The following is a 16,361-nucleotide window of genomic DNA, read 5'->3' as shown; positions in this document are numbered from 1 at the left end:
CTCTCACTGTCTCTCTCTCTCTGTCAAATAAATAAATAAATAAAGTCATTTTAAAAAAAACTAAAAAATAAAGGTAAGTAAATTTGTTGTTGGCAGACCTGTACAATAAGATACGGTAAAGGAGGTTTTTAAGCTGAAGGAAATAATACCAGACATTTAGATATATAGCAAGAATGAAAAACATTGTGAAGAATAACTATGTGGGTAAATATAAAAGATTATTTTGTCTTTTCTTAAAATCCCTGAGTTCATTTAATTTTTGAATTAAAAACTAATTATATTATGGAGTTTACAACACGTAGAAGAAAAATATATGACAACAGTAACAAAGGATGGGAAAGACATAATGTTATAAGTTTCTTTCATTATAAGAGAAATGGTACAATAATTAAAAGATTGTGAGAATTATAGATGCATATTATAATCCCTAGAACTAATAGAAAAAATAAATAAATAAAACAGAGGTGTAGTTAAGTAGCCAAAGAGAAGATAAAATAGAATATTAAAATATATTTGTTTTTCTCAAAGGATGAAAAAGAGAAATAGTGGAAAAAATAACAGAAGGGCAAACTGAAAAAAATGATAGATGTAAACCTAACTATATCAATGATTATATTATGCTAAATGTAAATGGAGCAAACACCAATGTAAATGGAGCAAAGCCCCCCACTAAAAGGCAGAGCTTGTGAAATAATATATATATAAAAAGACCCAACTATATGTTGTTTATAAGAGCTGCATGTTTTGAAAGTAAAAGAAGGGAAAAATAATTTTATCCAAACCCTAACCTCAAGAAAGCTGATGTAACTATAAGAAAAAGTAGACTTCAAGACAAGGAGATAGGCAGTTCTAAATTATAAAAGAATCACTTTATCAGAAAGGTATAAAAATCCTATGCAAGTATAGACCTAATAAGAGATATTCAAAATATAGAAAGCAAAATAGGAAATGAAGGAAAGAAACAGACAAACCTACAATCATAGCTGGGGATTCATCATTTCTCCTCAGTAATTGATTAAATAAATAGAAATTGTTGTGTATAAAACTGTTAAACAACTCTCTTCACCAAGTTGACCTAACTGAAGTCAATAGATGCCTACACCAATCAAAGGAAAATATGCCTTTTTTAAAAATGGACATGGAATATTCACATGTATATAATGGATTCCAAAGGACTGAAATCAAGCAGAGTATGTTCTCTGGTCATAAAAAAAAATTAAGTTAGAAATTATTAACAGAAATATGTCTTAAAATCCCCAAATATTTGGAAACTAGGAATCTCATGACTTAAAAAACAAATCACAGGGAAACTTTAAAGATTTCTTTTTAAAGATTTCATTTATTTTTTTGAGAGAGAGTAAGTGAGAGAGAAATAGAGGACGAGCAGGGGAGAGGGAGAAGCAGACAACCCACCAAGCAACAGGTGCCTCAGATTTAAAATAATTTTTTTAAGATTATATTTATTTATTTATTTGACAGAGAGAGATCCCAAGTAGGCAGAGAGGCTGGCAGAGAGAGAGAGAGGAAGGGAAGTAGGCTCCCTGCTGAGCAGAGAGCCCAATATGGAGCTCGATTCCAGGACCCTGGGATCATGACCTGAGCCGAAGGCAGAGGCTTTAACCCACTGAGCCACCCAGGCACCCCAGTTTTAAAGTATTTTTGAACTGAAAGTATAAACACAAAATACCAAAATTTGTAAGATGTTGCTTAAATAGTATTTAAGGGAAAATTTGGAACATAAGTACATATATTAGAAAAGAAATTATATCAAATCAATAATCTAAACCTTGTTGAAACACTAAAAAAGAACAGTGTAACACAAAGTAAACAGAAGGAAGGGAATAAAGACAAAAGTGAATGAAATAGAGGGCAAACAATAGAGTAGATCAACAAAAACACAAGATCTTAATCTTTAATCAATATCACACCTTCAAAGAAACTACTAAGATCTATAAAAGCCTAGTAAGACTGATCAAGAAGAAAAAAGTAAATAACAAATGAAAAAGAGGGCATTACTACGAATTTTCTATAAACATTAAAAATAATAAAGACTAGGAACAACTATATGCCTATAAATTGACAGAATAGGTAAAATTAAGAGACTTCTTGAAAGAAAAAAATTATAAAAACTGACCCAAACACACTGGAAAATATAAATAGCTTCCTATCTTTATTCAAAATTAGATACCTATGGGCGCCCAAGTGGCTCACTCAGTTAAACATGTGCGTTTGGCTTGGTTCTTGATCCCAGGGGCTCCCTGCTCAACAGAGACCTGCTTCTCCCTCTGCTTTCTCTCTGTATGTCTCATAAATAAATAAATAAATAAATAAATAAATAAAATCTTTTAAAAAAAATTACCCACAACAAGAAAACTGCAGTCTTCAAATAACTTGACTGATTAATTCTATCAAACATTTAAGGAGGAAATAACACTAATCTTATGCCAACAGCTTTAGGGACTAGAAAAAAGAAAAAAAGGAAATCTTTCCAACTGCTTATCTGAAGCCAGCACAATGCTAAGAACTAAAACTTGACAAACCAAAGGAAGAGTATAGGCCCATCTCACTTATGAGCATATATGCAAAAATCATACATGAAATATTAGCAAATGAAAGACAAACATACATAAGAAAGATAAAATGCCATTGCCAATGTACATTTATCCAAGGAATATAAGTTTAATATTTGAAAACCAATCAATGCAGAACACCTGTTTAACAAGATAGAAGAGAAAATTGTATCACCTCAATACATGCAAAAAAAAATTGTCATCAGTTGACACTTCTTTAAAATAACCACTGGAAAACAAGAAATAGAATAGTTCTACAAATGAATGAAGACCATCAATGAAAATCCTACAAATAACATCATTCTTAATTGCGGTATATTGGATGTTTTCCACTAAAATTGGTAACAACGCAATGATGTCCACTCTCACTCTCTTTGTTCAACATTGTCTTTGATGACCTAGTGCAAAAGCAAGATAAAAAATAATATGTTTAAGCTTTACAAGGAAAATATTTAACTTTATTGGCCAATGATATTATCGTATATTGAGGAAACGCAAAGGCATCTACAAAAAGCTATAAAAACTGTATGTGAATTTAGCAACACTGAAGAGTACACAGTATACAAAGTCAATTATCTTTCTATATAATAAAAGGAAACAATTAAGAAGTGTATTTATTTTTAAAATACCAGGTACAGGATAGACTTCCAAATGGCATCTTGAGGAACACCATGGACATATTCTCCAGAGAAAACATAAAACCAGTGAAAACTATTTTTTAACAAAATAATTACTTAAAATCTCTGGAAATCGTCTTAAGAGGAGATAGAAAAGAAAGAAACATTTATTCAAAAAAATCTGACACTTGGCAAAAAGTGACTCTTTGACACTGAGCCACAACTTGCTTTGTACCTCTCCTGCTCTCATGTTACCAGCATTTCTCATCCCCTCCAACCGCAAGTTGAAAAAGACAAATTCCTGGTGAGTGTGGCCAAAATGTCAAAGGCTCCCTTCCCCTGTCAATGCCTCAGTCATAGGACAAAATGTCTACCCCAACCATAGCAAGCCAAAATGCTGAGTCCCTGACTGCTCTCACTCAGCTTGCTCATAGAATAAATGTTTCATGCCAGAGAAGTAAATCTGGGAAGGCCAGAGTTACCATACCTGCCCAGAATCCAGACTTGTGGCTCAGAGGTTTTGCCCAGAGGAAGAGGCAGTCTATAAGACAGAGAACTCTGAAGTTCTCCCCAAAGAAACTAGCTTTATTGAAACACAAGTTAGGGAAGTTCAAGCCTAAGGATGCTTCAAAACCAATAACGTATTTGGTGGAAATCAAATAAGACGCTGGTAGCACTTCTTAATTAAGAATAACCAGCTAGACCATAGGTGAGCTGCTCACCCATGAGAACAAAGAGACAACTAATACCCCTCCTGAGATTTGAACAGACCTTGAAGACTGGCTTCATATATGGCCTCTGCCTAAATTGGATTAGAATATTGAGTAATATATATATCCTGAGGCATTGTCAAAAACAATAACACATTCACCTGGCTGTGACTGTGATATTTGATAGCTGGATTTGGTATCAACAGAGAGTCCAGGGAACGAGACGAGGAGACCACTTTTAAAACTATTGCCATCCTAGGGTGACTGTATACACACTGAAGTTTATGCCCTCTGATAAGCAACATCAAAGTCTTCACAATGAAGGGAAATAAACTTCACTAAAATATTCTAGCCCAGTCATTAAACAAGCAAACAAACAAACAAACAAAAAAAAAAAACTAGGGGGACGGGGGCATCAGTAATCAATATCCAGAATTACTGTACTGTAAAATGACTAGTTATCAGCAAAATATTATAAGACCTGCAATGAAACAGGAAAGTGTGACTCATTTACCAGAAAAATAAGACAACAGAAATTGCCTCTGAGAGGGCCCAGATGTTGGATTTAATCTCATAGCAGCCATGAAAAATTTTTAAGGAGCCAAAGACACCATGCTTAAAGAAGGGAAACTATGATGATAATGTCTCATCAAATAGAGAAGATCAACAAACAGATCAAAGTTAGAAAAAGAAGCAAACAGAACTATCTTATACCATTCACAAGAATTAACTCAAAGTGGATTTAAGAGTGGAACATAAGATACAAAAACATAAAAATACTAGAACAAAATGTAGCCAGTACATTCCTTGACTGGGTTATAAAAAATAAAAAACAATAAAAAATTATTGTTGGCAATAATTTTTTGGATTTGACACCAAAAGCAAAGGCAACAAAAACAAAAGTAAGTAGGACAGTATCAAACTAAAAAGCTGCTGCAGACCAAAGGAAAACATAAACAAAACGAAAAGGCGATCCATTAAATGGGAGAAAATATTTAAAAATCATATATCTGATAAAGGGTTAATATTCAAAATATATAAAGAATTTATGCCACTTGATAGCAAGAAAAGAAAAGAAAATTCCAAGTAAAAAATGAGCAGACAATCTGAGCAGATTTTTTTTTTCCCCAAAAAAACCAAGCAGATAGCCCACAGGTACATGAAAAGGTACTCAATATCACTAATCATCAGAGAAATGCAAATCTTTAAAACCAAAATGAAATATCATCTGACACTCGTTAGAATGGCTATCACTGGGGCCTCCTGGATGGCTCAGTGGGTTAAGTCTCTGCCTTCAGCTCCGGTCATGATCTCAGGGTCCTGAGATCAAGTCCCGCAGCAGGCTCTCGGCTCAGCAGGGAGCCTGCTTCTCCACCCACCCTTCCTCTCTGCCTGCCTCTCTGCCTACTTGTGATCCCTGTCAAATAAATAAAAAAAATCTCCAAAAAAAAAAAAAAAAAAGAATGGCTATAACTAAAAGACAAGAAATAATAACAAGTGTTGGCAAGGATGTAGAGATAAGGAAACCTTTGTGCATTGATGGTAGGAATGTAAATTGGTATAGCCATTCTGAAAAACAATATGGAGTTTCCTCAAAAATTAGAAATAGAACTACCATATGATCCAGCAATTTCTCTTCTGGATGTCTATGCAAAGAAATAAAAAATTAACTGAAAATGATAAATGCCACCCCCATGTTCACTGCAACATTATTTATAATAACCAAGATATGGAAACAACCTAAGTGTCCATCAGTGGATGAACGAGTAAAGAAAATACAATTGAGCTATACACACACACACACACACGCACAATGGATTATTATTCAGCCATAAAAAAAAAAAGGAAATCTTGCCATTTGCAACAACATGGATGGACCTGAGTCATTATGCTAAGTGAAAAAAGACAAAAACAAATACCATATGATATCCATATGCGGAATCTAAGAGTGAATAAAGAACAACAAAAATGAGTACAAAAATACAGAGGACAGACTGGTGGTTTCCAAATGCAGAGAGTGGAAGGGGGGTGAAATGAGTGAATGGGGTCAAAGGAAAACAAGGACCAAGTACAATATGTGGAAAGAAAAATTCACTAGAGGGACTCAACAGTCAACCTAAACTGGTAGAAACAGAATCAGCAACTGGTAGAATTGAAGGTAGACTGATAGACACTGTGCATTCTAAAGAAGAGAAAAAAAAATTTAGGGTAGCTTAAGTGCACCAACATGTCCATAATGAGTACTGGAAGGAGAGAAGAGGAGAGAAGCAGAAAAATATTCAAAGAGATAGTGGCAGAAAAGTTCCAAAACCATTAATGTATATGTCCAAAAACTCAGTGAACTTCAAAAGGATAAATATTAAGATATTTATAACCCAGACACATCATAGTAAAAATGCGGAAAGACAATAAGAAAATCTTGAAAGAACTGATAGAAAAATGACTTGTCACATATGGGGGAACTCCAGTAGGATTAACAGTTCATCAGAAACAATGGAGGCCTGAAGCAGTTAGACAACATAATCAAAGTGCTCAAAAGAAAAAAACTAAAGCCAAGAATCTTATATTCAGCAAAATGATTTTTCAAAAATGTAGATGAAAAAATGATATGCTTTACAAGAAATACTAAAGAAAGTTTTCTCAGGCTGTAAGAAGGTAAACACTAGATGATAATTTGAATTCACACAAAGGAAAAAAGTACATTATTAAGGTAATTATGTAATTATAAATAGTATAAATCCACATTTTTCATGTCTTAATTGATTTAAAGACTCATTTATAAAATTATATGTATAAAATTGTATTGTTGGGCCTATAACATATAGACCTGTAATATATTTTTACATAACAGCACTAAGGAGGTAATGGGAGCAAAGCTGGATTTGAGTAAGCAGACGAAACCACCTGGATTGACCACAAGAAATGAAGAGAGCTAGAAATGGTAAATTAGAAAGTTGATACACAAACTTTATAAAAGTAATTTTTGCTTTTTCCTTCTCTCAGGTTTTATAAAAAACAAAGTTATATAAAGTAATTATAATTTGTTAGATTTCTAACACATAGGGATATAATATGTATGCCAATATAATACACATATATGTGTATTATACATAATACACATAAAAGGGAAAGAGGAAATAGAGCCAAAAATGAGTAACATTTTTATATCCTCCTGGAATTAAGTTAATATACATCTGGAAGTAGATTTTGGTCAATTAAGATGTATATGTTGTCTTAGAACCATTACAAAGAACTTCAAAAATATGGCAGAATTATTAAACGAATAAATTGTACCAGAAGATACTTAATGCCAAAGAAAGCAATAAAGGAAGATTAGAGGAACAAAAAAGACATGAGACATACAGAAAGCCTAAAGTAAAATGACAGGTGTAATCCATCTATATCAATTACAACATTAAATATGGATAGATTTAACAATCCAATCAGAAGGTAAAGATTGTTGGACTAGTTTTTTTTTTTTTAATGAAGATTAAACTCTATGCTGTCTAAAGGCATAAAGATACAAATAGGTTGAAAGTAAAAGGATAGAAAAAGGTCATGCAAACAGCAAACATAAAAAAGCTGTAGTTAATATCAGGCAAAACAGATTTTAAAGCAAAAAAAGATGTTACTAGAAATAGAGACATCTAAAATGGAAAAATGGTCAATCCATCAAGAAGACTTAATTATCAACATCAGTGCATCTAACAACAGAACTAAGATGTACATGAAGCAATACTTAACAGGATTAGAGGGAGAAAGACAATTAGAAATTTTAATACTACACTTTGAATAATGATACAAGAACTAGGTAGAAAACCAAAAAGAAAATAGAAGGCTTGAAAAATGCCATGACCAAAATCTCTATACTGAAATCTGCTAACTGGTACAGAAAGAAAAATTTAAAAGACCATTCAAATGAAGAGAGAACACCATGTTTATGGGTTGGGAGACTGACTATTTTTTAAATGTTTACTCCGCCAAAATTATCTATGGATTTATTACAGTCCAACAAAAGGTTGGCATATCTTTTTGTAGAAATTAACAAATTGATTCTAAACTTTATTTAGAAATGCAAAGAATCAGCGGCACCTGGGTCGGTAAAGTGGCTGCCTTCTGCTCAGGTCATGATCCCAGCGTCCTGGGATCAAGCCCCCTGCATGGGACTCCTTGCTCAGCAGAGCCTGCTTCTCTCGCTCCTTCTGCCTGCTGCTCTGCCTACTTGTGCTCTCTCTCTCTGTCAAATAAATAATTTTTTTTTAAAAAATGCAAAGAATCTAAAATAATTTAAAAGCTCTTGGAAAAAAACAAAGTTGGAGGATTTTACTACCTGACTTCAAGATGTACTATAAATGTACATTAATTAGTGTGGTAGTAAAAAAAAAAAAAAAATAGACAAATAGACCAATGACTACACAGTGAAAGTCCAGAAAGAAACCTACACTTATGTAGCCAATTTATTTTTTATTAAGACACTAATAAAAATCAATGAAGGAAGGAAAATCTTTTTAACAAATAATGATGCAAAAAACTGGACAAACATATAGGGGGAAATGGACCTTAATCTCTTCACACCACAATCAAAATTGAGATGAAATATAGTCCTAAAAATGAAAGCTGAATATTAAAACACTTCTTGAAGGAAACAACAATATCTTCATGACCATGGAGAAGGCAAAGATTACTCATATAGGAATTTTGAAAAAAATGATAAATTTTCCTTTAAGGAAACTAATCTTCTGATCATCAAAAGATTTCATTTTCATTAAGAAAATGACAAGATAAGTCCCATATGGGAAGAAAATATTCACAATACCTACTTCTAACAAAAGACTCTGAAATATATAAAGAATTCTATTCAAGCTATGGCATTAACTTGGTTCTGTAACTTTAAATATTTAAAATCTTCAAACTGTCAGTTTCTTACCTGTAAAATATAAGAGTTGGGCTAGAGTACCACAGCAGACTTTTTAAAAAATTCTATGATTTTTTGAAACCACAGCAAGTTAATTCATACAAATTACATAAAGGGTGGTGGCAAGGAATACGAACAAAGATAGTTTTGGTAATTGACAATAGCCCTAAGTACTTCTGGGTATGCTGGGTATGGGGATTTATATTAAAGTAGAAACTCTGAATATTTATTTACAAAGAAAAAGTATACAAGAATCTCCTACAAGGATAGGAAAACCATAATTAAGGATATTTTATGCATGTCATAGTAATGAGAATATAAAATGTTTATTAACCTATTGTGCCTATCCTTGTATTTGTCAGTAGATACTTGGGTATGTCAGTACAGTGACATAATAAAACATTTTAAAAAGAGAAAAATATAGTGCTTATTTTAAGAAGGAATTTGATACCATCAAATAAATCACTTTAATATGTACTACACAATACTACCTTTTTAAAAAAAAATTAACATATAATGTATTATTAGCCCCAGGGGTACAGGTCTGTGGATTGTCAGGCTTATACACTTCACAGCACTCACCATAGCATATACCCTCCCCAATGTCCATAACCCAACCACCCTCTCCCTACCCCTCTGCCCACTGCAACCCACAATACTACCTTTTTATAACTAAATATAGTATTTAAAGTTTGTAGCATACCTTTCATGTTCTTTATAAAAGCCAGTAAGTGTTTCTCTTGAAAGCAGAAAATTTGATTAGGCCTTTTTAAAACCCATTATAAATTGTATAATTTTTGGTCTATTTTCAGGTGAAGCTTAGGTTATTAAAGTAATGATTTCATATAAGAAAATAAAAAAGATTTTACAGTTCTCTACCATTATGTTTGATTATTTTTTTGCATCTCTATTAATTATTGCTCCTTATTGTTTCTGATATCACTTGTTGAAACAAATTATCAGAACCCTTGTCATAACATGAGACTACAAAAGTAGTTTTCACAGGGGGAAGAAAAACCTTTCTAAATTTTCAGGAATAGGAATTATCTACAAAGTGTTAGCAAAATTCATCTCATTTATTATCATTTCATTTTTAGGTTTAACTGAGCTAAATGACAGTCCAGTTTCCCTGGAACTTGAGCGCTGCAAGTCTCCCACTTCAGGTAAACATGAATGGTAACTTTCAGTCTTCTGGTAATTCACTGCAGTAATCTACTGCTTTATTTTCATAATTCTTACCATGTGAAATTCATAATTTTAGTCATTGTAATGTAGTTTCTGAAATTTAATCATAAACAAATTTGATTCCACAATCAATTAGAAATAAATGTCTTTAAAAATATTTTTGGCCTTCCAAATAATTAAGACCAGAGGTATGAATGTAGTACTTTTAAAGACATTTTAAAGGAAGGTTTCTTTACAGATAAATAATGTGAAGTAAAAATTGGTAATGATACACAGAAACTCTTTCCTCTTATAGCTAGAGTTGAATTAAGTGGGAAATACATACTGTAGGTGCAGAGAATATGATACCATTGGACCTTAGTTGGTTCATACCTCTGGATCACAGTTTGAAAACATGTATATTCACTGAAAAAAAAAAGAAAAATTGATAACATGCTGGAACTAAAGCATCAAGATAAAACATGAGCCCAATAAAATATATAAAAAATGTGAGTATAAATATTCCTAGGAATAAGTCTTTAAGGTATGCAAAAAATGTTAGTAGTAGAAATTTTGGGGGGTAGGATTATGAACAATTAGCTTATTTTCTGAAATTTATTTATCTGATTTTTCTCTAATGCATATATAGTAACATGTAAATTTTTAAGCACCAAAAATATAGGTATATCTGTGATAATGAGCTACAGATATGTTTTCATTGAGTATCGAAAATTGTTTTTTTATTTTAACTTCACACAAATGTATAAAACTTTAATACTTTAAAAAGGAATTAATTTTAACTTTTATAAATTCATTTAGAACTGTGACATTTCTTCAGTTTTCTGTCTTAGGAGTTGTTGGTTGTTTATCCTTATTCTTCAGGAATATAGGCTAAGTAGAATCTAGTTGTGTCCATAAAAATTTTTGTTTTAATCGTATCTATTTCATCTTTATTGTACTGCTTTTATTTTTTTTTAATTTTTTTTAATTTATTTTTTATTTATTATTAGCATAACAGTATTCATTATTTTTGCACCACACCCAGTGCTCCATGCAATCCATGCCCTCTATAATACCCACCACCTGGTACCCCGACCTCCCACCCCCTGCCCCTTCAAAACCCTCAGACTGTTTTTCAGAGTCCATAGTCTCTTTTTTTTTTTTTTTTTTTTTTTTTCTCATGGTTCACCTCCCCTTCCAATTTCCCCCAACTTACTGCTTTTATTTTAAACATGATCTCATACATTACCCTTTCTTTTGTATTTCTATTGGCACCATCCTAACATAGGCATTTATTATTCCACATTTAGAGTATTACAATTTATTATTCCACATTTAGAGTATTACAAAAATGTAATACAGGTGTCTCTGCTATCCATCTCTCACTCTTATAATTCATTTCGCATATCATGTAACAAAATTAATCTCCTTAAAATATTACCTTGACATTTTCTCATGTTCAATCTAAGATTCGATTCAATTTTCTATAACATTTAGATAACTTCACTTTAAATTATCATCCATAATCTGAATTTTAATAGTAATATAGGGTTCAAATGTCAAAAAGAAATGGAATTTAAATTCTCCCTCCCATTGTTCCCCATACATTGTCTCTATCCTTTTGAAAAATAAAGTTATTTTCTTATTTATTCTTTTAGTTTGTGTTTGTAAACAAATCAAAAAGACAAGCGTTCTTTTTTGCTTCCTGTTTTATACACAAGTAGCATATACATTTCACTATACTTTGCTTGTTTCAGTTTACTATGTATCTTGTCTTTCCATTTGATTACATAATCATTATACTTGTATGATATTTAATTGCAGGCATTTACTCTAATTTATATAGTCATTTCACCAATTAAAGGACACTTAATTCGCTATCAAATTTATGTCATGCCAAACAATGCTGCTATGACTAATCTTGGTACATTCTTCATTTTAAATGTGTACAGGTATAAGATAAATTCCTAAATTTGGAGCTGCTGAGTCAAAGGGTATATGTCTAACCTTTATAAATTCTTCCAATTTTCTCTCCCTCTATTAATAACATCAATAAACCAATGTTTATTGCTTATCATTTTTTAAAATTTTGTAAGTCTGTTAGGGAAAAAAGGATTTGTCAGTGTAGTTTCAATTTATCTCTCACATTGAGTGATATTGAATACCTTTTCAATTGTTTAAGAACTCATTAAATATTTTTTTTCTGTAAATCATCTATTCATACAATTTACCCATGATCTATAGGGTTGTTTTCCCCTTTCATATCAATTTGTATTGCCTCTTTACAAATTAAAATTAACCTTTTATGACATGAGATCCAAATATTTTTCTTAACTTTGCTTGTGTTATCTCTTGTCTTATAAGTTTTCTGCATTCAGACATTTCTTTTAAGGATTTTCTTTATGCCCAACAATTTAAATACTATTGGAGTTAACTATATCTTAAAGTTTTGGTAGAATTCTTCCATCAAGTCATTTAACCTTTATAATTACTTATTTTGTATGTTCATAGTATCGGTAAAGAAAACTTTTCATTAAAAAAGTTCCATTATGGAAATTTTCTAACAATGTTCAATGTAACATGTGCAAAGATTGTGGTTCTATCTTTCTTTTAGGCTAGTTAATAGTCAATCTATTCTGTTTTTGTTTTTTTTTTTTTAAACCTAAACGCAAGGTTTTTTGGTTGTGTTTTGTTTGTCTTATTATTTCTTTTCAGTGTTCCAGAATTCATTGTTTATGCACAACACCCAGTGCGCCACGCAATATGTGCCCTTCATAGTACCCACCACCAGACTCATCCAAGCCCCCAACCCCCGCAAAACCCTGTTTGTTTCTCAGAGTCCACAGTCTCTCATGGTTTGTAAATGCAAGTTTTACTGGGTTTGGGGATTTTAACTTAACTTCGGCTTTTAATTAGTTCCATCCTCTGCTTCCCTTTATTTTTCACTTAATAGATGCTTAATTCCTTTATTTTTCTTGCTTTATTTCTCTTGCTTTTTTTACTTGGAATTTTTTGTTTACCTTGGTCTTACCTCATTGGGAGTAAACTTTTAAAACTGAGGTACAATATGGAATGTCTCTAGAACCTCAGAAATCTCCCTCATGCCTCTCAGCCACTTATTCCTACAAAGGTACCTACTATTTTGACTTTTAACCATAGATCTGTTTTGTGGAGTTTAGATTCTTATATTAATGAAAACATGCATTATTTGCTTCTTTTGTTTCTTGCTAATTTTGGTCAGCCTTATCTATATGATATTCAGTTACATTGGTGAATGATTTGTATTGCTGTGTGATATTCTTCTGTATGTATATCTGTGCATTTTATTGTTGCTGTACATTTAGGTGGTTTATAGTTTGAGGCTATTTTAAGAAAAGCTGTTATGACCAATCTTGTAAAATGTTTAATGAAATATAAACTCATTTTTGTTTCACATGTATCTGGGAGTGAATTTGGGGGGTCCAAAGGTATGTCTATATTTAACTTCAGTAAATACAACCGAGTTTTTCAAAATGGTTGCACCAATTTTACTTCCATTAGCAGTGCATGAAAGCTTTACTTGTTCCACATACATCTTTTCTCTCAGTACAATTTTTAGTTTTCTTTTTAGAGGTCTTATATACATTTCATTGTTGTTATTCCTTGGCATTTTGTGTTTTTAGATGCTGTCAATTAATTATTTTCTTATTGTTTGTGGCTGGAATATAAAAATACAATTAATTTTTGTATATTGACCTCATATCCAGAAAACTTCATAAATTCCAATAATCTGTAAATTCTTTTGGACTCTCTATCCAATTATATCCAGTATTAAAATGACAGTTCTGTTTCTTATTTCTAAAGGAAGAGTTTAACTAGGACCTCCAATACAATGTTGAATATATGTGGTGTTAGCAAACATCTCTTCTTTCTTCCCAATCTCAGGGATAAGGCAGTATCATAACTAATTATTATAATTATTGTAGGTTTTTATTAGACATCTTGCTTTTAGCCTTCTGTCTCTGATGTTTCTTTTTTCATTAATGTTAGAGCAAATCTAGAAATATCACCACCACACTTCTTTTGCAAGACAGAGTCAAGACTTCACATGCAATAAAGTAGATTGTTTCAAAGTAGGAAGGTTTCGACTACTTTGTTAAGTTACTTGGGCCAGAAATGATTGGCTGTGATAAGATTCATTTATCACTTCAGTGCCTTATTTGAAACTGGTTTGCTGGGCAGGGCCCACTCTTCTTTAGTAGTAACCTTAGAATACAAATATTCATAAATGAGGAATGAGAGATTTCTTACTATGGATTTTAAGTCATAGATTTGTTAAAAATTAAAGAAATTTATCCTCATGGGAACAGTGCCATAAAAGTGTATTTTACCTTAAGAAAATTTGAAATGTTATTTGCATATTCCATTCATTTCCCATGAAAAAGAAAAATAATTGTATTGTATTAAAGGGTCTTTCTAAGCCGACAATGGAGAATGCACACAATGCTATACCTAGAATACTACAACAACACATATACATAAAATTACATTCTGCAATCTCTTCCTATTGTAGGAATTACTGTATCTAGATTATCAGGAAAGGTATAGTTAAGGTAAATGCAGATTTTTTAGCCCAACCTCATAAAACTAAAATGTAACTGAAAAAACTATTTTAACAATAGTTTACAAAACTTATGAAGACTATGATCTCTAAAAGTAGAAAAGAATGAAGATACAAACAGTTAAAATGTTTAACTTATGAATGACAAAATCAATAGTATATAATTAAGGGAAACTAGAATATATGTAATATACCTAAGTTTTGGAAAAACTAAGAAAAGCAACCATGCCTCCTGATGTCTCCTTGATTCATACACTAAGAAACAGATCACTAGGTCTGATTAATAATGGCAATTATAATGTTTGTACCTGGGTATATCTCCCCTTTTTCATGTATATATAACATTTAAGAGCCAATACTATTCTTGCCTTCTCTTTATTTTTTTCTTAATGCAGTTTTTCTCAAATGTAAGCCTATATCAGAATCAAGTGAAGAGTTTGTTAAAACACAGAATGCTGACTGTCAGAGATTCTACTTCACCAAGTCTAGAGTAGGGCTTGAAAATTTGCATCTCTAGCAAGTTCCTACGTGATGCTTATGCTTCTGGTCTCTGGACCACTTGAGAATCATGGCTCTGTGAAAATGTTTTTTCAATACTTAACTCTCTCAGTATCTATTTTGTAATCTTAAACCTTCACCCCTTTAAAGTCTGATTAAAATATTGAATTCAAATAGCTGAGTAAAAATGGTTGGTAATTAGGCAAGCCAGAGATCGATAATCATTTTATAACCCTGATTTCTGGCGTGGATCTCAAACTCCCCTTTAGCCCAATGAACTGCAAGTAAAAAGAGTGAAGTTTAAGACTATTAAACATTTATTTGAAAATAATGGGAGAAACGGAGTAGGAATTGGGAGCTTAAAGAATTCCAGTGAGCTAACCAGAAAGCTGATGTTCTTAACTTCCAGGAAAATATAACCATTTCATAATATTTATTCATTTACCCAACTATTCAACAAGTAATTTCCAGTATCTGCAGTTATGTAGATATTATGTTATCTACTGAGAATAAACTAATGAACAAAATAACATACTCTGTGCCAGATGGAATAGAGTCTATATGAAGGAACCAACATTAAACTAATAATTTTACAAATAGTTGTTTTTTCTTAAAGCTATGTAACCCTTTTTCACTCACCAGGTAAGGCTGTACAATTTGTATACTACATAAACATCCCAAAGGTATGAGCCTGAACTAATATTCAGCCCTAGTTCCACTTACCTGGAACAGAGCTGCAATCCTTAAAGTAAATAGGCCTTTTGTCTTTGGACAATGAATTGAAAATTAACCAAGACTTCAACTGTAGAGTTGTCCACAAGATGTACATTTTTCTAATTTTTCTTCCTTTAAGGTATGACTTTAAAAATAATTTGCTCAAATGAACATTTTTTCTATCTAAGCTAGCAATAGGTTCTAGTACTGCTGTTATCTATATAGGCATCAATCCTCATAATTCTCACTGTCCACAATATACAACAGACTTAACTATGCTATCAAGTTCAAGTGAAGACTAAGGTGATAGGAATATGTATCTTTATTAAAATATGTTTATTTAAGTATCTTTAATAAAGATATCTTTATTAAAATGTCATAGAGACTAACATCACAAAATACTAACAAAGAACTAACCAGCTCTGTTCTCAATCCTGGGTTAGAACTACATCTTATAGCCTAGCTTGAATGCTCCTTCTATATGGTTCTACATTTCTAGAACCCCACTCCATCTTTCAAAGAAAAAGCTTCTTCCCTCCAGATAGACCTGTGTTGGGGCAGTATAAAAATACT

The 16,361-nt window shown here is 31.9% G+C and overlaps 1 protein-coding gene across 9 annotated transcripts in view; it reads left to right on the top strand.

The window, feature by feature from the left end:
- The window catches only part of STXBP5L (syntaxin binding protein 5 like), a 542,570-nt gene that overhangs the window by 448,106 nt on the left and 78,103 nt on the right, over positions 1-16,361 (top strand). For all 9 annotated transcript variants that reach the window (XM_032347423.1, XM_032347416.1, XM_032347410.1 and 6 more), the window contains one exon: positions 9,910-9,975. In XM_032347423.1, the coding sequence (XP_032203314.1) occupies positions 9,910-9,975 (66 nt within the window). The remainder of the gene's footprint in view (positions 1-9,909; positions 9,976-16,361) is intronic.

This window comes from Mustela erminea, chromosome 1, assembly GCF_009829155.1.
Source record: "Mustela erminea isolate mMusErm1 chromosome 1, mMusErm1.Pri, whole genome shotgun sequence".
Classification (NCBI taxonomy): Eukaryota; Metazoa; Chordata; class Mammalia; order Carnivora; family Mustelidae; genus Mustela; species Mustela erminea.
The sequence above is the reverse complement of the archived record's forward strand: the minus strand, read 5'-3'. Positions and strand labels throughout refer to the sequence as shown.